General features: G+C 53.8%; 2 protein-coding genes across 2 annotated transcripts in view; one reads left to right on the top strand and one right to left on the bottom strand.

Annotated features, from left to right (window-relative positions):
• The window catches only part of EZR (ezrin), a 48,341-nt gene extending 42,597 nt beyond the window's left edge, over positions 1 to 5,744 (top strand). The window contains exons 9-14 of the mRNA XM_090280040.1: positions 1,752 to 1,915; positions 2,201 to 2,331; positions 2,824 to 2,984; positions 3,285 to 3,377; positions 4,827 to 5,078; positions 5,227 to 5,744. Of these exons, the coding sequence (XP_090136166.1) occupies positions 1,752 to 1,915; positions 2,201 to 2,331; positions 2,824 to 2,984; positions 3,285 to 3,377; positions 4,827 to 5,078; positions 5,227 to 5,391 (966 nt within the window). The 3' untranslated portion in view covers positions 5,392 to 5,744. The remainder of the gene's footprint in view (positions 1 to 1,751; positions 1,916 to 2,200; positions 2,332 to 2,823; positions 2,985 to 3,284; positions 3,378 to 4,826; positions 5,079 to 5,226) is intronic.
• A 1,034-nt stretch (positions 5,745 to 6,778) lies between these two features.
• SYTL3 (synaptotagmin like 3) overlaps positions 6,779 to 24,044 on the bottom strand; it is a 61,558-nt gene continuing 44,292 nt past the window's right edge. The window contains exons 8-15 of the mRNA XM_090280039.1: positions 22,109 to 22,243; positions 19,213 to 19,391; positions 14,744 to 14,846; positions 12,866 to 13,036; positions 10,714 to 10,819; positions 9,730 to 9,835; positions 8,095 to 8,300; positions 6,779 to 7,101 (exon numbers count right to left, since the gene is read on the bottom strand). Of these exons, the coding sequence (XP_090136165.1) occupies positions 6,992 to 7,101; positions 8,095 to 8,300; positions 9,730 to 9,835; positions 10,714 to 10,819; positions 12,866 to 13,036; positions 14,744 to 14,846; positions 19,213 to 19,391; positions 22,109 to 22,243 (1,116 nt within the window). The 3' untranslated portion in view covers positions 6,779 to 6,991. The remainder of the gene's footprint in view (positions 7,102 to 8,094; positions 8,301 to 9,729; positions 9,836 to 10,713; positions 10,820 to 12,865; positions 13,037 to 14,743; positions 14,847 to 19,212; positions 19,392 to 22,108; positions 22,244 to 24,044) is intronic.

Genomic DNA, 24,044 nt, shown 5'->3' with positions numbered 1-24,044 from the left:
CAGTTTCTTTGCCAATACTTAGGAGACACAGTCAAGACCTCCTTGGGTGGTGTGCCTGTCTCTGCACCCGAAACACAAAGTTGTTTTCTCTTGTGTAATAAGATAGGTGGGTAATAAAAATACCTGTTTCTTCCAGCTCGCACACACCTCCCTGGGAAACCCGATGACTTAATAACAAGGTGTGAAGCCCTGGGGAGAGCCCCACCCAGGATGTCCCTGGGCTCTTGGGCTTGACAGTCTCTCACCGGCATTTCTGGAACAGGTGGAAAGAGCAAGAAGCTAAACAGGGCCTCCTTGGGCATGCTGATGAGCCGGCCTGGCACGTTCCTGTGGCTGTCAGGGTGCCGTGGACTGTGGCGCCCTGGGTCTTAGTTTCTGCCCCTCTTGCCCTGGTCCAGTGGTCAGCATCCCGATGGGAAGACCGCGTGGCTGAGAAGAGAATGGGAGAGAGGAAGAGGAAGCAGACAGGCACTTTACAGTAATCTGAGCGAGACTTTGTAAACCGTGTTCCTCTTCCTCTTGCCTGTCCGTCACAGCGGTAGCAAGGAGCCACGAAACAAGCTGTGTGTCATCCGTGTCTTAACTTCTGCAGTCACTAGTCACAAAGTTCTTGGAAGTGGCATTTCTCTCTTTAAAGGAGGCTTCTCCGTTAGCGGATTTGTAGGGCAGCCAGCAACCTGAGTGAGCGTTTTGTGTGCCAGCCAACCTGTGTCGTGCCAGACAGCCTTCTGAGCCCTATAAACGTCATCTGACGGAATCACAACAACCCCATTAGGTAGCTGTCTCCCTGTTGTGTAGCCGGAGATGCTGAGGTTCAGTGACAAAGTCCCTCACTCAGGGTTGCGAGGCTTCGATGTGGCAGCGCTGCATTAACTGTCAATCACCTAGCAGGCGTTTATTGAGCGCCAGTAAACACAGAGCGCTGGTTTGGTTGGAAAGACAGGGGTGAATGAACATGGTCCTACCCTCCAGGGAGCTGACTGCCTAGTGGGACAGAGATCAGAATGAGTTAGCGAACTCAAGTGCCAGCAACACCGTGGCTGACATCAAAGTCAAGGGCAGGGGGCACAAGAGAAGCGCTGGTTTACCCTGGAGGAGGGGAGGTCACAAATGCACGTGAGATGATGCCTTAACGTCGTCCCGTAGAAGTGCTGTGTCCTCGGGGGTGTGGCATTGGACATGACATTCCAAGTAGGAGGGACTGTTTGGGGAAATGCTTACAGGTAGGAAGGGTACCGTGTAGGTGAACAAGATAGGTTGGGGCCTGCCGTGTGCCAGGTCACGGCGTTTGAGCCTGGTCCCAGAGCTAACCGGGTGGTGTTGAAGGTCCCATAGTGGCCTGATCTGATCGATGTGCTGGTAGCGGTGGGGGGTGACAGGTGGAGCCGGAGGAGACAGGAAGCTCAGGAGGAGAAAGTGCGGATGTCCAGGCAGGAATCAGGACTGTGGTTGTGGGACTTGGGGACACCGGGCGTCCTGAGGCCGGGCAGCCCTCACTGTGGAGAAGCTTTGCTTCCAGCGTGCGAGCCCACGCATGTGCGGACCGCACACCTCCCTGCGCTTGTCCCACGGCCCCCAGAACTGGCATTACTGGCATGTCAACCCTCGGGGCCAGTGGCTTTATGGAGAGGCCTCTTTCTGGCCCTGCTGTCCGCTGCGCGGGTCTGTTCAGAAACAGCATCCAGCACTTAGTGCGGCCGGGTGTGGAGGCAGGAGCCCCCCCCCCGGTCAGCGCCTGTTCTGTGCCGCAGGACTTCGTGTTCTACGCCCCGCGCCTGCGCATCAACAAGCGGATCCTGCAGCTCTGCATGGGGAACCACGAGCTGTACATGCGCCGCCGCAAGCCCGACACCATCGAGGTGCAGCAGATGAAGGCCCAGGCCCGCGAGGAGAAGCACCAGAAGCAGCTGGAGCGGTGAGCGGGCGGCGGGTCTGGTGGCCCCGTCAGGAGAGCCGGTGGGATGTCGGCCCTGGGAGCACGTGGGGAGCAGGAGGGGGCTGCGCACCTGGGGGCCGACCACGAAGCAACTGCTCCTTCCGCTGGCTGGGGGGCGCGGCTGCCGGGGGGTGGGGGGGCGCGGCTGGCTTCAGGCTGACAGCAGCCGGGTGCGGCATGGCGTTGTGATGGCCAAGTGTCACAGTGTGTCCACAGCACACAAGCCTGCGCGGTCTGAGCCTCCCCGGGCCTTCCCTGTAACAGGCAGCAGCTGGAAAACGAGAAGAAGCGGAGAGAAACCGTGGAGAGAGAGAAGGAGCAGATGATGCGGGAGAAGGAGGAGCTGATGCTCAGGCTCCAGGACTACGAGCAGAAAACCAAGAAGGCCGAGAAAGGTGGGCCCGCCTGCGTGTCCGGACGGACGGACAGCGCACACACAACCAGGAAGAACATTTGCCCAGGGCAGCACCCAGCACAGGCTTGTTAGAGGGACAGGGTGAAACGGTTATTGAGACTGGAGAACAGTTCTGTGCTTCGGTGCCGTCTGCGCTGAGCGCTCTGTGGGCGTCATCTCCTTCCGTTTCCCCGAGCCCCAGGGGGCGAGTACTGAGTTGTCCCGTTTGCCTGACGAGGACGTTGAGTTGAGCAGGTAGAATAGGTTGCCCGAGGTCCCAAGGCTAGTGAGTGAGTGCCTGGTGGCGGGAGGGGGCTGGGCAAGGTGATCACTGCACCCTGTAAACACAGGGGGAAGGGGTGCAAGAGGTCCCGTTACCCTGAGACTCGGTCCAGCACCCTGCCCCCATCGGGCACCACCCCGCCCGCCGGGAGTTGGGGCGGGACTGCAGGTCGGTGGCAGGCGTGAGCAGCTCTGGCGCTGCCCCCCGCAGAGCTCCAGGACCAGATTCAGAGGGCCCTGCAGCTGGAGGATGAGCGGAAGCGCGCGCAGGAGGAGGCCGAGCGCCTGGAGGCTGACCGCCTGGCCGCGCTGCGTGCCAAGGAGGAGCTGGAGCGGCAGGCGGCGGATCAGATAAAGAGCCAGGAGCAGCTGGTAAGGGGTCCCCCCGGGTTTCACGGTGCTGAATTATGGAGAGGCTGCCTCTGGGGACCGAAAAAGTGACACCTGCCGGACCATGATTTCTGTCTGGGCTGTAAAGTGATCCGCTTGCCTGTGTCAAGTGGCTGGTGGGGCGGGGCCGTGGTGGCGGCTGGGCCTGGGCAGCCCTGGCTGGCGGTCGGGGGCGGTGGGGGGCTGCGCTCTGGGCACGCGGGCCCCGGGAGAGGCCATTCGCTCACCAGTGGACTCTGTGGAAAGTGGCCCAGGAATCATTTTCGCGTCGCTCCTTCCCAGGCTGCCGAGCTCGCCGAGTACACCGCCAAGATCGCCCTCCTGGAGGAGGCGCGCAGGCGCAAGGAGGACGAGGTGGAGGAGTGGCAGCACCGGGTGAGCGCCCCACGCTGGGCGGAGCCTGCGGTCCCAGGGCGCCACCTGCAGGCCCCGTGGGGACGGGGACGGGGACGGGGACGGGCCTGCGCCAGGCTGGCAGGTCGCATCGAAAGCCTCAGGGGTGTTTCGCAACACTTTGCCGATCCCTGTTGTCCTTAGACAGAAACCCCCACGGGAACGGGCTTGCCCCCGTGGAGCGGCGAGCGCGTTGCTGGATGAGCGGGGGCACAAAGGGCCACTGTTTGCTTCCACCCGCGTTGCTCTGGCCACCCCTTAGTGCTCAGGCCGCCCCGCCCCGCCCCCCGCCCCCAGGGACCAGCTTTAAATCGGAGTAGGTGGGTGTCCCCAGCAACGCGCCGCAGCACTGAAACCAGTCCTCTCTAGTCCCGTCCTGACTGCTGGGGCGCACAGCCTGGCACCAGGGAGTGATCCAGACTGGGGAGAGGGGTTAGGCTCTGCCCCCCACTTGCTGTGTGACCAGGGCAAGTGGCCTCACCAGTCTGTACCTCATTTCCTTGCTGAAGATGGGGACCAGGACCCCACTTGTAAGGTCGCTCTAAGGACCTGCAGGGAGGTTTAAGAAACTGTAGCCTTCGCAGTGGGAACGTGTTCACTCCTTAGTCTGGAGGGCCTCTCCCCGCCTGTGAGCCTCGTGGCCACCAGGAAAGCGCAGGCCCTGGGGTGCGTGTGGGGCTCCTCCCCGCTCCTCACCCCTCGGGCCTGTCCTCCAGCTTCCCCGTCTGCGGCAGCGCCTTCCTGGGACGCCTGCTGCCTCCCCTCACTAGTCTCACCCCACCCCTGCTCCCCAACCCAAGTTTTATGCAGAAGACTTCGGTCCTTGGGTTTGGGGAGGAAATGCTCATTATAAAGTGCGAAGTGAGGAGCATTGGTTACAAAACGGGTGTAAACTAAGCTGTGGGGCCGGGGCAGCCATGTAGTGGGTGGGATTCCGTGTATGTCCCCTGAGAAATTCCTGGATCAGGGGACACGAGAAAGAAACTCCCTGAGCACGGTGCTGGAGGGCGGCGGGGAGCTTGACGGACGGCCCCCGCACAGGAGAAGCAAAGCCACGCACCAGCACGTGGAGGGGGCTCTTCCCAGTAGCTGGAGGATTTTTTCCTTTAATAATTTTCTTTTTTTCTAAAAGATGTACAATGAGTATAACTAGGGTTACAGTCAGAAAAAAGAAATGGTGATGCTTAGGAAACTGTCAAGCCCCTGGCGCCAGTTTCTCGGCGCCGCGGGCGTGATTGGTAGCGGCTTGGGGGACCTGGCCCTGCCGGGGACCCTGGCGAGGAGCTGCAGGCCGCCAGCGGAAAGGGAGGGCCGGGGCCGGGGGCGGATCCTTACTAGCACGGAGGACGGGCCCCCTTCGTGAAGAAAGGGGTCCAGACCCGGTGTGCTGCCTGAGGACGTCTCACCTGGCCTGTTGACTTGCTCTCGAAGGCCAAGGAGGCCCAGGACGACCTGGTGAAGACCAAGGAGGAGCTGCACCTGGTGATGACAGCGCCCCCACCGCCGCCGCCGCCCGTGGACGAGCCTGTGGGCTACCACGTCCGGGAGAACCTGCACGAGGAGGGCACGGGGTACACGGGCTACAGCGCGGAGCTGTCCAGCGAGGGCATCCTGGGCGACCGCAACGAGGAGAAGCGGGTGACCGAGGCCGAGAAGAATGAGCGCGTGCAGCGGCAGCTGATGGTGAGGGGGCGGGGCCGGGCGGGCGGGGGCGGGGCTGGGGGCGGGGCTTCCTCGGCCGCGGCTGCAGCGGGCGGCCTTCCCGCAGGGCAGTGGCAGGAGCCTCCCCCAAGGGCGGGGGCGGCCTGACCCACGCTTGTTGCTGCTGCAGACCCTGTCCAGTGAGCTGTCCCAGGCCAGAGACGAGAGCAAGAGGACCCACAACGACCTCATCCACAACGAGAACATGCGGCAGGGCCGGGACAAGTACAAGACGCTGCGGCAGATCCGGCAGGGCAACACCAAGCAGCGCATCGACGAGTTCGAGGCCATGTGAGGCCGCCGGGGCTGCCCCGCGCAGACCCTGCCGCCTGCGTTCGTAGTCTCCTCGCTCTAGACCCCTCCTCGTCCTCCGCTTCCTTTAAAGAGAGAGTAGCTGTTCCGGTGGGAATATTCTGGGGCTGGGACCAGGGGACGCTTCCCTGGTTTCCTTTTCCCATTTGTATCATAGTGCCAAACGGGCCTGATTTTTATTACTGTTATTATTATTATTATTATTGAATCACTTGCTGTCTTGTGCTGGGAGCAGGGCTGACTGAATTAAGGAGATGCCTGCGAAGTCTAAGGAACAAACTCCCTGCTGGCATGTGTGAGACGAGATTCTGTAGAATTAAAGAAAACCACCTCGTGGCTTCTCGCTGTGCCATACTTCTTTCTGTATCTGAAATTCGCTCTGATTGACCGATCTGTACTTGATTCGATGAAGGATGCTTCTTTGTATATTTATACCTTCTGAGAGGGGAAAACTGAGGCTACATGTGCACACGGGGGGTCCCCTCCCGCGGCCGACAGAGTCCCGTGCTCGTTCGGGACGAATGACACAGGAGGGCACGCCACTCTTGGATACACTTTGCTCGTGTTTTGGTTTCTTTTTGGACAGTCAGAAGGCTGCATGGTGGGACTTACACACCTAATTAAGGATCAGCTTTAGAGTATAGTATTTATATATAAGCAATAATGTGGGTTTGTGACGTTAGTTTAAAAAAGGGAAAGTTTTGTTCTGTATATTTTGTTACCTTTTACGGAATAATAAAAGAAGTACATATTCAGAACCCTGGCACCATGGCATTTGATCTGATGTGTGAGGGCTGTCCTCACACCTGTAAAAATTACCTTTTTAAACTTCGCGTGTTCTTTGTGCATGTAAAGACTGTGCACACGTCCGCTTTCTGTGAGAACTTCTTATCTGAAAAGCATACACACCCTGTTGCTCCAGACTCCAGCCATCCAGGCACGCGCCCAGCCCGGTGGCCGCCTGTGTTCCCACAAGAACCTCTGTCCCTTGGGAAGCCACGGAAGCGGCAGCTCTCACACGCAGCCGCTTCTGGGCGTTCGTGCCCCGCCTTCTGTGCTCTGCCTGTCGCTTTCCGTTAAGATGTCGTGTGCAGGTGAACCCCCACCGCAGGCTCGGACAGCAGGCGCCACGTGGGTCTGTGCCGTCCTGCCAGCTCTGCCTTGTGGGGCTGGGTATCCCTCGGGTGGACCGTAGAGCTGACCCACCCTCAGTGGGAGTCTGTCCGGCTCCCTCCTGCCCCCCAGCTCTCCACGGGGTGGCTGACCTGCCTGCAGTGGAATGGGAGGGATCAGATACCCAGCAGGCTCCTGTTTTTTCTTTGACATGTACATAACAAGGCCTTGTTTTCACTCATTGATAAGCACTGGGAGACGGAGGTAACCAACATTTATTTGAAATCGGGCCACTCTGCATCCCTCAGGCAACAGCAACCGTGGCTCTAACTTAAGTGCACACAGAGGGACATGGAAGAAGGTTCTAGCTGCACAGCAGAGCTGTAGTGCAGAGGGACCGCCCTCCAGGGGGCCTTCCCGGCTGTGCAGCCGCGGTTCTTCAGCGGAGCTGTGGGCGTGCGGACGCAGCTTCAGTGCAGGGTGAGCGTCATGTCTGTCCAGGAGTTGGGGCTGGAAAGAACCTTCTGCCACTGGAGGTCAGAGTGCAAGCCGGGGCCAGCGCCGGTGGGCGGGTCTTCCTCTGTGATGTGTGTGAAGCGACAAGTTAGGAGTGCCAGGCCCGGAGACCACCTCTCCTCCCTCACCCCCCACCCCCCACCCCAGCCGCTTAACAAGGAGGCCCAGCAGGAACGGGATAATGTAAGGTTTCACCTTGACTTAGGACCATATTAAAGCCTCCACCATGGCAAGTAGGAAAGAGACCCCCACATCCCCAAGAAAACGGGTTCAGAACAGGACGGCCCAGGCACTGAGGCCTCACGAGCCTGAAGCTGTTCTCTCCCGTCAGTGGAGAGTGAGGGGTGGGCAGGGTGGGGGCGGGGGTTGGCTCTTGACACGATGGTGTCTGAACATGTGCGAGCATCCCAGACTGGGGACCAGGTGTGCTCACGAGGAGGAGTCTCGGGAAGGGGGTTTGCTTTGGGCACTACTTTCCTTAAGACAAATTGTAATTCAATAGCAAGTCCCGATTCTCCTCGTTGGGCCTCGGTTAGCCTTAGAGGTGTGTGCAGGTGATTTGGTCATTGAATGTTTGGGGAACACTTCTGGCAACCAGCAGGCGGGCTGGGGTGCTCTGTCCCTGACAAGGACCGCCCCCCACGGAAGGCCTGCAGCGCAGCAGGAAAGCATCGCCCTTTTGGCCCACTCTGAATAAAATACTGTCCGAGTTGCCAGCTGTATGGGTTAGGGAGGAATTTTCCTTTAAGGAAATAATCCTTTTATGATTGATGCCAGGAACAAAAGCAAACGCTACCCAGCCCATTCTGAGGCCTGTAATTGTTTCTTTAGCAGATCCTAAATCTGATTTAAATTGTTGAAATACTTGGCTGTATTATCGCTCCGTTGCATAGTGAGAACTAGACAGTACTCCCCATTTAGGGCAGGCTAAGCGGCTTCAAAGCCAGTTAAATCACCTGCCACCGTGGAAACACGATTTTTCTTTTAATGGCATCTGTGTAAGACGGTCTCTGAGGGTCAACCACGCACTCAAGCCCACTAAAGATTTCAGACTCACTGGAACCGAGCCTGGCCTCTCCGAGCAAGCGGTCCTTCACCCCAAAGGGGCCCTGGTCCCAGACGGTCAGGTCCAGGCTGGATTGTCGGAGCTGAGCAGGGCTTACCCCGCGGAAGACAAAGGAGTGCTTCCACTGGGGGCGTGCCTGCTGCTTCAGCACGGGGGACCTCAGCCGCAGTCTTTGCTGGTCTGGCAGAGTGAGGCAGCTGCAGAAGGAACGGGCACAAACTCTGGGGACCTGGCCTCCACATGGGTCCCCGCCCTCTTCGGACCTGCTTGCCAGTGAGACTATTGGTGGGAAGGGAAGGGCGGCCACAAAATAACACAGTGAAAAGAGAACAGGAATCACAGGCTTGGCTAAGTGATCGCTCACTAGGACATGCGCGGTTTCGAGCTGAATTCTTCGACCAGGCCCGAGGGGGATCTGCAGTTCCGAGGCTATGTGGTGCATGCTTTAATCCCCCTCCCTGGTCGCCTGCCACCAGGTGACAGGCGCTTATTAGACCTGCCACCAGAGACCAGGACATCGCACACGCGTAATTATCTCATTTTAACCTCGGAAGAATAAATTCGGAAGGGCCAACTGACCTGCCCAAGGCCATATGGATGGATATCAGGTAAGGACAGACTCAGCTCTACTTTGACCAGGAGGCCATTGCTTTTTCCCTGACGGGGATTTGGCAATTCTACACGATGTGTTTTCACTTTACTTGTGAAAACAACACACCTGTAGTCACTAAAAATCAGAGTGAAGCCTGCTGAGTCACCCAGCGTATTTGGAGAGAGACGTAAAGCTGAGGGGAAACCCAGGAAAACCGGAATTAGCTTCTGGAGGACAGGTTCCCTGAAGGACAGGCTTCCCCCGTTAGGTGAGCGTTCTAGGAGCCCGTCTGTCAGGGTACCAGCTGGTGGTGTGCGAGGCTGCGTTCAGCTTCAGCGACATTTTTTTTTTTTTAAACTTTGAATGCGTTTTCCCGTTTCACGATGGGTGATTTACGAGCGCACCTGCCCACACACTGCGCTGAGTGTTCAGCAGTTTTTGACCAAAAAACGGCATGACCCCCATGTCCCACCCCTCCTAGTCACCCGATCTCGCCCTGAACCACTTTTTTGTTTCCCCAATGAAAAAAGTCCTCAAAGGGAAAGGTGCCAATGTGGAAGAGTTGCAAAAGCAGCAGAAGCACTCAAAGGCATCAGAATGGACAAGTTCAAAACCTGCGTTGATCAGTGGGGAAAACGTCTCGTGGGTGTATTGCATCCCGCGGAGGGGACTTGGACGATGGCCAACGTTTCAACATGTAAGAATAAATGCACCATTTTTAATCCATCAATTCCGGGTTTTTGGATCCTGCCTCATATAAGCGACGTTTTCCGTGTTCCAGCGCACTCAGTAGGTGCTGACTCGCTGTTCTAACGAGACCTGGGCTTCAGGTGAAAACATGGGATTCTAAACCCAGCCTCCACGGATTCTTGGAGATGAGCGTCTTGAATGTGGCCCGTTGTGTTTTTGTAGGAAAACTAAAATACAAGTTTAAAATGGCTGTACACTTTGGGGTGTTTTCTGCAGTTCCTAGGACCATGCCGTATGCATCATGGATTACCAGTAAATAATGTTTGATTAAAGCTATCACCTACCCCTTAACAAAGGAGTTTAGGGTACCATCCGACCGCACGGGTAAATTCGTGGCTCCCAGCACCACCAGACAGAGTTCACCTTTATAGGGCGGCTCGTCTTCTGTCCCTGGAAGCAAAACCGGCATTTGAGCCAACCCTCCTGCACGCAGCGCCACCATCCCCAGATAGGTGATGGCCCTCAGACCCCAGAAGTGGGGCAGGGTCGCCACAGAGGCTCCGCTGGCCTGGCTCCACACCTGACCCACTGAACAGTCAACGAGGTCAGGGCTGGAGGGGATGCTAAGGTGCTGCGGCAACACGCTGCCAGGGGTCGGGACTCACTCCAGGACAGGGAAGGATGCGGCAGTTCTCGTCTAGGGGGAGCCAGTGGCCTGGGGAAAGGTGGGGGTCCCAAGACTTCTGTTTGGGGGGTTGGAGATGGCCCTGGCGTGCTTGCGGCTGCTCTGCTGGTCCAGCAAGTTCTTCCAGGCCAACGGGAAATCACTAAAACATGGAGTCACACGTCCTCCCTGCCTTCCCTCCCCACCTCTTCCTGCGTGCCCACGTCATTGACATTGGTCAACAAGAATGTGTGTCACTGGCCGGTCCTCCTGCGGGGCGGCAGCTGCTCATGTGACCGGGAGCCTGGCCCTGTCTGCACAGAGCCTTGAGGCTCCTGTGTCTCCCAAAGAGCCAAGAAGGGCCGCAGCGGTCACCAGGGCGGCCACCCGAGCCAGCCCCTTGGGCAGAAGTGTCCGGCTGGAATCCTGGGAGCCCCGTAGAGCAGGCAGCACAGGCCTGGCCTGAGGGGGGGGTCACTCGATTCCCTTTGAGCCGCGGGTTCCACAGAGCCCGGTCCCAGGCGGGGCCCACGGCTCTTGGTAGGACCAGTGGGTAGCAGATGCTAGGGAACAGTGGCCCGCGCCTCAGCCTGCCTGCAGCTCCGGGCTTTGGGGACAGTGGCCCAGGGATAGATGAACATTCTTGGGGCTGGAGGCCACCGACCTTCTCGAGCCTCCTGGAGCCCACTGGACGCGGCAGGGAGCGTGAGCTTGGCCCGGACTGTAAGTTCTCCATGGCTCGGAGAACCGCTGTCTTCGGATTTCCCTGCCTGTGGGAAAGAGGCAGAGCTCAGAGGCCAGAGTCCCCGGCCCCCTGGGACCTGCTGGGACCCTCTGGTTGCCTCAGCCTTGTCCATAAACGCCCCTCCCCCACCCGCCTCACCCCTGCAAAGCCTCATTGCCTTCAAGAGCCCTGGGCCGGCAGGGGCGCGCCCAGGAGAGAACTGTCCTTCCTTCCGTTTGGAGGACCGCCCTCCAACCCTTGCCACCCTCAGTGTGGGGAGACAGCTCAGCCACCCAGCCACCCATGTCCCCAGAGGCAGATGGCCTGACAAGCAGAGGGACTCAAAGGCCCGGCACAGTCCCGTAGGGGCCCTAAGAAACACGGACACAACCTGAGTTTGAAAAATGTCCATAAAACAAGACCCCCATGGAGTCCACTCGGATCAGTAAAGATTCGAGCCACCCCCCTCCCCACCCCCCCACCCCCCCGTGCCGGGGCCACCGAAGGCCCCGGAGAGCAGCGGGGTTCCAGGCTCGGCACCCAGGGCACAGGGCGGCCCTCCAGACTGGGGGGGGATTCAGCCCCCTCCTTGCCCCCAGCTCCCCGCCGAGGACACCTCCCGGCCCACTCAGGCTGCTGGTCTGGTCCCCAGTGATTGTGTCAGAAAGCGAGTGAAGGAAGGGCCCGGACAGCACAGACTGCAGCCCGCTGGCCCTCCTGCACGCAGGGAACGAGGGGGGCGGGGGGGGGGGGGCACTGGGAAGGTTCACTGTCCTTCAGAACCACCAGCAGCCGGAAGTAGCCCTCGGGCGTGGGCCCTAAAGTGTGGAGGCCACTGGCCCCACCTCCCCACACCACTCTCCTTGTCCTGGCTGCCCCTGGGGCAGGAGGGGGCCCTTGGTGCCCCATGCGACCGGCTGCCTCCACCTCTGCTTCCAGAGACCTGCGCCAGCCCCACGGCCCCTCCTGTCAGGGCTGAGGAGCAGGCCTATGAGCTGACGCCCCGATCTAGCACCAGGGTCCCACCAGGGGGAACGCCTGCAGCCTGGCACTTTCTGCTTCTAACCCACTTGCCAACGGATGCCCAGCCCTGGTGGCAACACCCCTTGTCCTGAGTGCGGGGCTCAGGGGGCAGAAGACGGGCAGTGCTCCCCAGTGCAGGAACCTGCGGGAAGAACTCATCTGGCAGGAGCATCAGGGAAGCCTTCATGGAAGAGGAGGGACTTCAGCGAAGGCTTGGGCAGACCCAGGGCGCAGACCACACAGAGCAAAGAGTACAGGAGGGGGGAGGGGGCGGCCCCCAGGCCGAGGGCTCGGCTTGGGCCTCTGAGCAGAAGCGCCGTGACTGATGGCCTCTCTGGCTTCAGAGAAGAAAGAGGTAAAACGACAGGGCTGGCCCCTGCTGCTGTCACTTCCTGGGAGGTGACGAGCCCACCTTCCCTCCCCCTTTACTATCTCACATGTACCCTCTCCCAGTCCTGGATCTCGGCACAGAAATGTGCAAGGCGGCCACCCAAGGCTTGCGGACCGGCCCCTGCCCCGCTCGCTCCCTGCACACCCAGCGCCTCCCGGCCTGTCCAACCCCACCCTGCGCAGGGTGGGAAGTCCCACGCTGTCACCTATTGTTCTGGGCGTGCCTGGGCAGGGCGTTCAGAACAATACAGGACAGCCCACATGACTGAGGTGCTGACGGGCCGCAGGTCATGGACTTTGGCTGCAGTGCCGTGACGAGGCTGAGGCCACCTCAGCTGACAACGAGTGACCCTGAATTTGGAGGAAGGGCACAGACCCGGAAGGCCACCTCAGGAGGTCTCAATACCCGGCATGATCCAGCCGGCCCTTGGGCCGCGCTGAGGCCCCGGCCGTACGGACACCTGAGCAAACCCGCGCAGGCGGAAGTCCCCGGGCTGGACCCCACCTGGAGCGCTTGACATGGAGCCTTTTCTCCCTAGAAAGTCCCCGTGGAAAAGCCTGGCGAGTGCACACCATTGTTCTGGGCCCCAGGATTCCCAGGCAGGTTTGCTCGTCTTGGGTCCCTTTGCCAAGTCATTGTGGTGAAAGTGGGGTCGCCTGGTCCCAACCCGGACATCACCTTGGCCCGCAGCGGGTGCCAGAAGAAGGCTTGTGTCGTGCTGTCTTCGAAGTCCCACGTGGCCAGAGGGATGACCACTTCTCCAAGAAACGCCCTCCGGGCGAGCGTGCCCTGGTGCCACACGGACACCTGCAGTCTCCGCGTCACCAGCTGGGCGGGTGGCACCTGGTACTGCAGAGGCGGAACAGAGCTGTCGGCCTGGGCTCCCAGGCCCCCCGCCCCCAGCTGAAGGTGTCCCAAGGGGCAAGCACTCTGCTTAGAAACCTCCGTGATCACTTTCAGCCACCATGTGCCCTTTTCTCAAAACTGGCAAAGGACGGCGCCTACGCCCGGAATCTTACTCTGGCTCCCTGCCTTGCCCCAGGTTGTAGGAACCCCCAGCGTGTTAAATAACGGTAATTCGAAATACTGACTTTTGCAGAACTCTCTAACGATGGCTCTGTTCCTCCACCTTCCCGTCTTTTCTGTCTTATAATGCACGTCTGTAAGGACTATGTCCAGATGTTCTGAATTTAGAACAGATTAGGGGCCTTGATTCTTTTAAATGTCTCTGGGAAGTTTCCCAAGACGACCAAAATATTCACAATATACTGGATAAAAGCAATGAGTAAAATTTTTGGGGAGATTTCTCTGAGGTCCACGTCCCTTTTAAACAAGTTAAAACCTTAAAAATCAAATTATAGAATTAAATATTCATCTAAAATGGAGTCCATCCTCAATTCTATCTCATTTCATAAAATGTAAAATATATCTACCTCTATTTAGCACAAAATACCTTAATTATACTTATGGGCAATTTTAGATATCAGCTTAAAATGTGTGAGGGGGCACATAGCTTTTCAAAATTCTTTTCGCGGGTCTGTGAGCAAGACTACCTGGTACTAGGTCCCAGGCCTGCCGCCTCTCAGGCCCCGCCCACACCTGCTGAATCGCCATCCGCTTTGTTTAATCCTTTGGGGATTCCCGTGCTCACATATTTTGAGAAGGACTCACTGGAAAATGAGGATCCTGATTCCCAGCTCAGGGTGTGGGTATACAAAGTACTTGGCCCCATAGGGGCGCAGAAGGTAATAGCCACTATGGGTTAACGAGGGGAACTCTGGTACCAGCTGCCCAGAGAAACGCCCGTTCTCACCGAGGAAGCCACACGAAGCCCTCTCCTTTCCAGTCCGGACACATGGGGCCCCTGGGCTTCTCAGCCCAGATTGGATACGTCTCCCTGGGGGTGGGCTGTTCTTCCAGGTCGGGCCTCCCACACTTAATCTGCACATCATCCCCACCCCTCCCCCTACATCCCGGGTAGGTAGTCTCTCCCCCGTCTCTGCCCTAAACCACAAATCATATTTGTTAGCACCAAGGAAAGTGAAAACCCAAACAAGCCCTCTACAACAGTTTTTCCATAAAACGACTATTTTTTCTTAAAATAAGAAGAAACCTGGGTTTGCCAAATATTACAATAAAGAAGCGCTTTTATAAAGACAGTAACTCGGTAGTTTAATCTACAGGGTATTCTGCAGGAACAGTTCTCTGAGAGTTATAAAAATTTAAAAATTCAACGGTACAAACTGAATTTAAATATTGAGAGGCAGCCCAGGTCTTTCTTTCTTTCTTTTTCTTTTCTTTTTTTTTTTTTTTTTTACCATCTACCTGGAAATCATTAATCGGAAGTCCAGCAGACTCTGCACTTTTCCTGCACAGAGGCTGAGGTTTATTCTTTACCACGTCGCCACTTATTGACAGAGCCCCGCAGAAATGTGTAAATGTCTGCACTTCTGTGGAACTGACTCAGAGTTTGTGAGAAGCTGCCACTGGACTCTGGCCCCGTGTGCCCAGCCCGGGTGGAAAGACTCAGCACATAAATGTGTGTCTAGCAAGTACCTTCAAGGTCTCCTGAAAGGTCGGGTCCACCGTGTTCCTTTGGACTCCAGTCTTGCGTTTGCCCTGGGAGGATCTGTCGGGCAGCAGATAGGTCTTTACGTACCTAGTGGCCAAAGGCAGAGAGGGTGAGGTGAAAGCTCAGAGGGCAGACAGGGGGCAGCCCCATCGACATGCTGGGTACCCAGCTTCCGTTTACACCATCTTTGGCCTCCATCCTCCTAGAATGTTCCTGGGGGAGGTGAAGCCGCCTGCTCTCCTCAAGCCCCGCCCCTGGAATCTACATGGCCCATCACCTGCCATCTGGGGACAACCATGGACCCAGAGGCTCTCAGGGCTCCATGGTGGCAGATTCTTGGATCTTCCTGGATGTAGAGGCCATGTGCCAGTTTGTCCTTTCTCAACCTGTCATTTCCAACCCCCCCCCCCCAAAAAAAAGTGGCGATGGGAAGTTTATGCCTTACACTTCGTTCTTCCCTTGGGAGACCTCCCAGCCTGTCCTGACTGCAGAGGCCTGGAGTCCCCCAGCCCTCTCCGCTGACTCTAGGGGCCGCAGGTCAGTTGGCAGAGGCAGTGTGACAGAGGCCATCTCTCCACCAGCACCTGCCCTCCCCTGAAATCCTGTTCTAGGTTGATCCCTCCACTCAGGTCCCATGACCGCCCTTCCCGACTCCTCCAGCGGCTTTATTGATGGCAGTGACCCTGCTTGTCCAGGCCCTGTCCCCACAGGCCAGGAACAGGCTCGACTTTCCCAAAGTGAAAAAGAACAGTCACCCTCCCTTGATCTGGGTCCCTCCCTGGGCTCCAAGCTCAGGCCCCTTCTTCCCTGTCAATCAAAGTCCTTGGGAAACTACTCCAGGCTCACTGCCACCAATTCCTCACTGTTCATTACTCTTAGCTAACTGATCATTATCAGACCACACACATGTAAAACAGCATGTGTAAAATATACCTACGCAGCTTCAAGCACTAAAAGAAAACATACAACCATGCATCTAATTAGTTTATTGTGTTAAGTTGCTTGTTTTCACACCTCCTGACAGGTTGTTCTTTCTATTACCGAGAGTGGAGAAGTGACATCTCCAAGCATTATTGTCAGTTTTTTGCTTCATATGTCTTGATGGGCTGTTATTAGGTGCATAGACACTTATAATTTTATATCTTCTTGCTGCGTTAAACCTTCTATTAATGTATCATGTTCTCTATCTTTTGTAACCTTGTTGATCTAATTTTGTCTGATCCTAGTACTAGTATAGCGCCCCCTGCTCTCTTTTGGTTACAATCTGCATGGAATATCTTCTCTCTGCGTCATTGGATCTACAGTGAGTCTCTTGCAGATGACGTAGTTGAATCCTATGTTTTTATTCATTCTGCCAATTTCTGTCTTTTGATTGGAGAGTCTACTTCATTTACATGTAAAGTAATTACTAATAAGGAGGTACAGTGATCCCTCACTTACCGCCGGTATTCTGTTCTAGACCCCCCTGTGATAGGTGAGAATCCACGAAGTAGGAACCTTACATTTATTTTAGTATTTACATGTATGTTAAGGCTTTATAAACCCTTCCCACACACTTATAAACCATTCCCAGTCCCTTATTAACCTTTCCCACTCCCTTATTAACCTTTTCCACACTTTTATAAACACTACTGATGTTCTCAAACATATTCTACACTCTTAAACCTACGTAACTTTAACAACATACATATACAGTACTGCAAAATCCCACGATACAGCGAAAAATCCGTGACAAATAATTAAATATAATATTTTTAAAAACCCCGTGCACAGTGAGGCCGTGGTCAGTGAAACACGGTATAGAGAGGGACGACTGTACCTACTTCTGTCATTTGTTACTCATATCTGTATGCCTTACAGGGCTTGTGTTCCTCATGCCAACGTTATCATACTCTTTTGTCTTTAGGTGATTATTTTACAGTGAAATATTTCAATCCCTTTCTTATTTCCTGTCACATGTGCCTTATAACTGTTTTCTTTGTGGTTACCAGGGGGATTGCATTTACTATCCTAAAGTTATACACGCTAATTTGAATTTATAGCCTTTTAACTTCAATAATATACATAAACTCTACTCCTTTTCAGCTCCATCCTCATCTCTTTCCATTGTCAATGTCACACAATTACATCTTTATACACTGTGTGACCAAAAACACAAACTAATTCTTTTAAATGCACTGTTCTCTTAAATGATGTCAAAAACCAAATGTGATGTTACAAAGCAAAGTTACAATAATAAGAAACCAATACCCTTTTACTGTGTCAGACCTTTTAATCACGTGAGTGACAAACAGTGGGGTCACATACAGGTACGACTGCCGAAATCATGCTAGCTTCTCTAACGGCCTGTGTGTTTACCTTTACTGAGATCGCCATTTCCCACCAGCACCCTTGCAGTCACCCTGCAGGCCTGCCTTAAGCGTTTCTTGCAGGAAGGTCTCGTGATAACACAGGCCACCCGCTCTTGTTCATCTGAGAATCTCTTCATTTCTCCGTCACTTTTGAGGAACGGTTTTGCTGGACATGGGATTCTTGGCTGTTGGGTGTTTTCCTTTAGCCCTTGGGATGTATTGACCTTCTGGAGAGAAATCTGCTGATGATCTTCTTGAGGATTCGCTTCTCTCTTGCTGCTTTCAAGATTCTCTTTGTCTTTGACTTTCAAAGCTTTGTTCATACTGTGTCTCGGTGAGGGTCTCTCTGAGTTCATCTTACTTGGAGTTCGGTGGGCTTCTTCAATGTTTATAGTCATGTATTTCATCAGATTTGGGACGTTCTCGGCTATTTCTTCAAATATTCTCTCTGCCTCTTGCTCTCTCTCTTCTCCTTCTGAGACTCTCACATGCCTGTGTGGGTCCACTTGCTGGTGCCCCGTCACGTCCCTTAGATTCTGTTTGCTTTTCTTCAGTCTTTTTTCTTTCTATTCCTAAGACGTAATATCTTCCATGGACCTGTCTTCCCATCTGCTCATGTCTGCCTTCAAATCCCACCAGTGAAGTTTTCATTTCAGCTCCAGCATTTCTTTTTGGTTTCTTTTTATGTTTTCTATCTCTTTAGTGATATTTCCACTTTGTTCATACATCATTTTCTTGACATTTGCCACATCTTCCTTTACTTCTTTGAACATCTTTAAGACGGTGTTTTAAAGTCTTTGTCTAGTAAACCTGCCATCAGATCTTTTTTTAGGGATAGTGTCTTTTAATTTATTATTTCCCTTTGAATGGACCAAAGTTTTCTGTTTCTTTGTACATCTTGTTCTGTTCTGTCTAATAATGTGTTAACCCTGGAAATCAGATTGCACATTCCAGCCTACTGTCCTTGGCTGACAGGTCACATCAATGTCGCACAAACTGTTCTCATTATGTTAACCATGGTTGCACTTTTCTCTGGACAGACCTCATATGAAGTTAATTCTGAATGCCCTAGTCTGTTTTGTCTGGCTTCTAAGATGAGAAAAATGAAAAAGGGAGACAAATAAAGGCACTGGCCCTCAAAACCCCCTGGAAATTACATCCATCAGAGGAGGGGGCGGGACTGCACCAATGGGAGGAGATGAAACAATGGCTGATGCCTCTTTGTCTTTTCCTCGGTGATCAGACACAGCCACCAGCAATCAGAACACGGAGCCCAGCTGTCTGGAGGGCAGGATCCTCTTTGCCCGCCCAGCTCCTGCAAGTTGTGTGCACGCCGCTCTAGGAACACACGCACAGCTGCCCTCCAAGGGGCTGGGGGTGGAGGGTGTGTAGCTGCTACTGTGCCAAGAGCTGAAATTGACCAACATGAACCCCAATTTACCATGGAAGCCCTCAGCTGGGAGTTGCAAGCCTTCAAAAGACTCCGGAGTTCCAAAATAGCTACATCAGGCAGATTCTGCCAGTGCGATTATTGTCTATGCGGGGAGACAGATTCCTGATGCTTCCTGCCTACTCTGCCATCTTTCAGATGACAGGAAGCTCACAGAAGGGAAATCCTAAGTGGCTGATACCTGGATGAGAAGTTGCTTATCTTTCTTAATCTTCAAGGAAACGCATGTTAAAATAATGATTTAATACCATTCATATATACCAGTTGGAAAAAAATTTAATCTGTTTATGGATTGTGTGAGACAGTTTTAATTTTATTTTCCAATGTGGAAAGTCAGAATTGCCAGCACCACGTGTTGGAGTTCATCTTTCCTGCAATGACCTCTGAGAGCCCCTGGATTATGTACGCTCCCCCGTGTGCTGGGGTCTGTATCTGGCCTTCTGATTCTGCTCTACTAACCCACTTGTCTAGCTTCGCCTCAGTAACGCATGGTTGGGATTGCTGCTGCTTTACCGTAATTCTTCATGTAAGTCTATGGATATTATGTCTTTTTAAATTTTTACAACTGGCTTGGTTATTCCTGGACTTTCCATGTAAACTTTAGAATCAATATGTCTCTCATCTAAAGTCAAACCTAGGAAAAGAAACTTACGGGTTACATTTCTTCTTCTTTTCCTCTCCGTAGGCGAGGTTCCTACAGGCCTTGATGCAGACGTCCAAGGACTGGCTTCTGAAGCTGTACCGGAGAGCGAGTTCTATTTCCCCGGTGACATCGGCGTTGTCGAAGTCGCCAGCCTCTGTACAAGTGCTGTTAAGGCTGATGAGACTTCCCTGAAATGAAAACAACAGCTATAATAAGTTACTTTACAGTTAATCAATTCTTCTGCAGTTTCAATTTCAAGACATCAGATCAGTCAAAACACACACCGAGCATGCAACCTGACTCACGCTGAGTTAGTGCTGTACAAGCTTGTTCTTTGCCAAAAACGGCGCCACGTGTTCTGTTCTAACGGGATGGGAAACCCTCAGAAGGCCTTGTCTTGCCCAGACACAGTCTTTGCCTATTAAGAAAGCTCATACAATCTTATTCTTTAAAAAAAAAGTTTTTTAATCGTCACCTGAGGATATGTTTTACTGAATATGTTTTACTGGGGGGAGAGAGAGAGGGAGAAAGAGAGGGAGGTATGAAAACATCGATCGGTTGCCCCCCATAGGCACTCCAGCTGGGATCGAACCTGCAACCTTTTGGTGCACAGAACGATGCTCCAACCAGCTGCCAGGGCTAAGCTGTATGATGTTTAAAAATTGCTAAAATGGTCCCAAAATAGTGCTTCCTTTAATTTTGCACTGATTTAACTACTTGGGATGTTGAATTTCCCCCTATTTATTGCCCATCTGTATTTCCACTTTGGTTCTAAGTAGAGATTTAATAAGCTTTTTCTAGCCCTCCATTTCCTGCACCTCAGAGAAGGGAAATGTCTCTCGGGGGAAGGCTACATCTTCGGGCAGAAGCCATAATCGGTTATTTGCTTTGTGGGACGTCCGTTTCCTCAAACAAACACGGCTTCAGCCTGAAGGGAACAGGTTAGGATTAGACGCGCAAGGATTCGGTCTCGCGAGGGTGCTGCTGGGGCCACAGCTGGAGGAGCCTTCAGAAGAGAGACTAGAGCATTGAGAAACTGCCTGAGAAACAGACTCCAAGTGAGATGAAGACGCTCACCCGCATCCCTTCACCCCAGCATCTTTCCCCGTGACTTGTAAAGGTTTTCTAGGGGCGCATCGGCCCCGGATGAGTGAAGCTGGACCAGGAGGTGGTGTCAGGAAAGCCACTCAGTTTAAGAAGTCAGTCGGCCCCGGGGACAGGACAAAAAGCCTGGGCTCCAACTCCCACAGCCCCTGGAGGTTTAATCTGAGCTCTGCAGTTACCCTCTGTGAGCCTGTTTTCCCTTCTGTGGAAGGTAATAGCACATAGTAGGTTTCGGTAACTCACAGCAAAGACAAGGAATGAGTCCGACCTTGCCACAAATGTATAATGAGTGCCAATTAAGGAGCAGGCGCTGCTCTGGGCACTTGGAAATCACAATAGACAGTAAACAACAGATAAGCCACCTGCAGATTGCAGAGCTGGAGACCTTGATAAGAAGATGATTAAACAGGAGCAGGCAAGGACAATGGGAGAGCGGGTGTGACCTCCCTGAGAAGGTGACCTTGGAGCAAAGACTTGAAGGAAAGGAGTGAATGAGCCTGGGGCCTGGGAGAGGTAACAGCCACGGAACCAACCTCCCCGAGCAGGTGTGAGTTTGACAAGGTCAAGGGCCAGCAAGAGGCTGGCGTGGTTGAATAGGGGAAGCAGAGGGGGCGGTGGTGGCAGCTGGGTGGGGGCTGGCGTGCATCACCCGTGGACCATCTATGGGGCGGGTCTCTGCCTGTGTGTTGGCTTCTGGGCCCACAGAGGCAGGACTCTGGCCCATGGGGAGCTGAGAGTCCAGTCTAGTGGGACCCTGGGCCATTCAGGGACAGCTGCCCCTCGTGCTCCCTCGTCAGGGTTAGCCTCTGCGATCCGTCTTAGAAAGGCTCAAGCTGGCTGGAATCATGGGGCCCTTTGTCACCTGGGGCAGAGACAAATGACCAGTGAGTCTTACCACAGCCTCCCCGAGGCCGCCCCTGTGGCCCCCTTGTCTCCCACCCACTGTAGGCTTCAACCCCAGGAGAGAATGTTCTCCAGGAGAGAATGCTCTCCAGCCACCCTTGCCTACCTGGCCCTCCAATACACTTTGGACAAGAAAATGAATTAATTAAAGGCCTCCCTATAAAGAGACAGACACTACATTTAACACATCACAAAGCAACCTTGAGAAAGAAGACCAAAGTTGGGACTAAACTACCTGTTTCAAGGCTTCCAATTAATCAATAGTAATCCAGACAGGGTGGCGTTGACAGAAGGGCAAAGAGGTCAGCGGGGCAGAACCGAGAACCCAGGGAAAGTGCCGCACTTTTCCCAGCAGAGCCGCCACCGTCAGCGGAGAAATAAGAGGGTTGTTTTTGTTCACTGGTTTTTCAGATGGTGCTGGACTAACTGGGTATCCACATGGGAAAAATGAACCTCAGTCTCTACCTCACGCCGCTCACAAAAACTAATGAGTCGGACCAAGACCTATTCATCAAAGCCAGACTTCTATAACGCTTCTAGAAGAAAACAGGAGAATAGCTTCACGACTTGTGAGTAGCCAAGACAGAGAAATAGCCACAAAAGAAAAACTGATAAATTAAACTCCATCAAAATGAAAAACTTCTCATCCAAAGACACCATTATGCATTATTCATTACTCTCTGTATATATACAGATGTTCACAGTAAGATGGTGTAAAGAAAGAAAAATTGCCATCCCCCAGCTCCCAACCTCGGTAAAATAATCTTTCCAGGCTCTGTGGTCACTCCCTACTTTATCCCACAAGACGCCACTCACCCCTCCCCTTGCCCACCAATGCAATTCGACATCATGGTGACAGCCACACCTCATGTGTCAAAGGTATCAGACAGAGACTCACCTGTCTCACGCCTCCTGAGAATAAAGGGCTGGGTGCTGGACAGGATAAGAGATCTTCTTGCTTCAAAACAGGGTTAGTAGGGCATTTGGGACTCTCTTGATTGAAGGGTTGGAGGATATCTGGTGCACTGATTTTCTGGAAAATAAAACACAAAATTTATAATATAGTCCGCATCCCAGTTTGACTTTGTTCAAGGAGGGTGACTTCAGCAAGTGCAGTGAACTCCCAGGTGCAGGGTGGGAGGCGTACGTTTGCCCGGTGGGGCAAAGGCACGCACACAACCCCCCACGGGGCCTCGGGCAGACACCATTAAGCTCTGGGATGTTCACCAACAGTAATGGGCAGGTTACTCATGGATTAGTAAGGGTCTTAAAGATATTGAGTCCACATTTTGGGCTTAATAATGATCTTGGCATTTAATCACATGAAATATCATACTCACTGAATAGGCAGAGTTTTAGCTCAGAGAAAAAGGGAGAAATCTAAATATATCTCTAAATCTTATAAAAATACTTTTCCTAATAATTGGGTACCTCTGCCATGTACACAGCTGTGCTCTCCAATATGGCAGCCACCAGCCACATGTGGCTACTTACGTTCAAGTCCCAATGAACTGATTTCAAATAAAATTAATAAATGCAGCTCCTTGGTTGTACTAGACACATTGCAAGGGCTCAGTGGCCACATGTAGCCGTGGCTAGGAAGTCCTGTCAGTGCTAGTGTAGAACAATGAACACAGCAGGCAAGGTGGGGAAACTTTTTAGCTGAAGATAGAAAGTTTCTGAATCAAGACTTTTTTTTCTGGCTTAGACGTAGAACTTAAAATACAACGGTCACGCCGCAGTCATAATTTTCAGGATTAAAAAACTAAACGAGAAGTTTAGAAGACACGTGAAAAACATGGTTACCTCCAAATGATTGTCCTTGCCCCTCACTCCCCAGGACAGCAACTAAGTCCCCCAGACGCTTGTGAAGCATCCCCATGTCCAAACCCACCACCCTACGTCCTGGGTGCGGCAAGAGGAGGAGGAGAGGAGAAGAGGAAGGAGGAGAAGACGCAAAGTCTGTGCTCCGAGGTCTCCCCACTCGCGGGACACAGACATGCGATGGTAATGGAGTCAGGAGCCAAGTCGATGGGAAGGAGGAGGGGGAGGGTTTATGCCAGGGTGACTGTCAGCGGGAGTGGGGCCTGTTTGGGGTGTTGAAGTCTGGCTGGGGGAAGAGCCGAAGGTCAGGCACCCGAGTGGAGGGGCTATCGGGACGGGCAAGCACGGAGCACGTCCCCAGACCTGCTAGAGACCCATGTAACTACAGAGACTCCAGAGGCCAGGCAGACCCTGGCACGAGATCACACACACACGGTGACAGTGTCGTGTGAGGCTGTCCAGAGCACAGGCAGCTCGGGGGAGCTCCGCAGGGTGGGCACAGGGGCGGAGTGTGGGGGCGAGGGGCGGGGCAAGGGGGGGCTTCAAGAATAAAGGCATTTAAAGAAGAGAAAGGGGTATGACAAAGGCCCACCTGAAACTAAAGAACTGTAACTTTTTAAAACATTGTCTCTCAAGGAGAAACTATTAAAGTAAAAAGTGTGAAGTCTGGTGTTGGCAGGAGCGCTGGCAGACGGGCCCCTGCACCTCTGAGGTCGTGTGAGCCGAGTCAGCCTCAGAAGAGGGCAGTCTGTCAGCAGAAATGAGAAGCCCTGAAGAGCGGCTGTGGAGCCCCGGCTGGGGCGGCCCGGTGGACTGAGCGCCGGCCTGCAAACCGAAAGGTCGCCGGATCAATTCCCAGGGAGAGCACAGGCCCGGGTTGCCAGCTGGGGGCGAATGAGAGGCAACTGATGGATGCTTTTCTCCCTCTCCTTCTCTCTCCCTCCCTCCTCTCGAAAAATAAATAAAATCTTTTTCAAAAAGGGGTTGTTGAAATGACAATATGTATTCAT

The sequence above is a fragment of the Furipterus horrens genome, unplaced genomic scaffold (assembly GCF_987537825.1).
Source record: "Furipterus horrens unplaced genomic scaffold, mFurHor1.1.pri manual_scaffold_6, whole genome shotgun sequence".
Classification (NCBI taxonomy): domain Eukaryota; kingdom Metazoa; phylum Chordata; class Mammalia; order Chiroptera; family Furipteridae; genus Furipterus; species Furipterus horrens.
The sequence above is the reverse complement of the archived record's forward strand: the minus strand, read 5'-3'. Positions and strand labels throughout refer to the sequence as shown.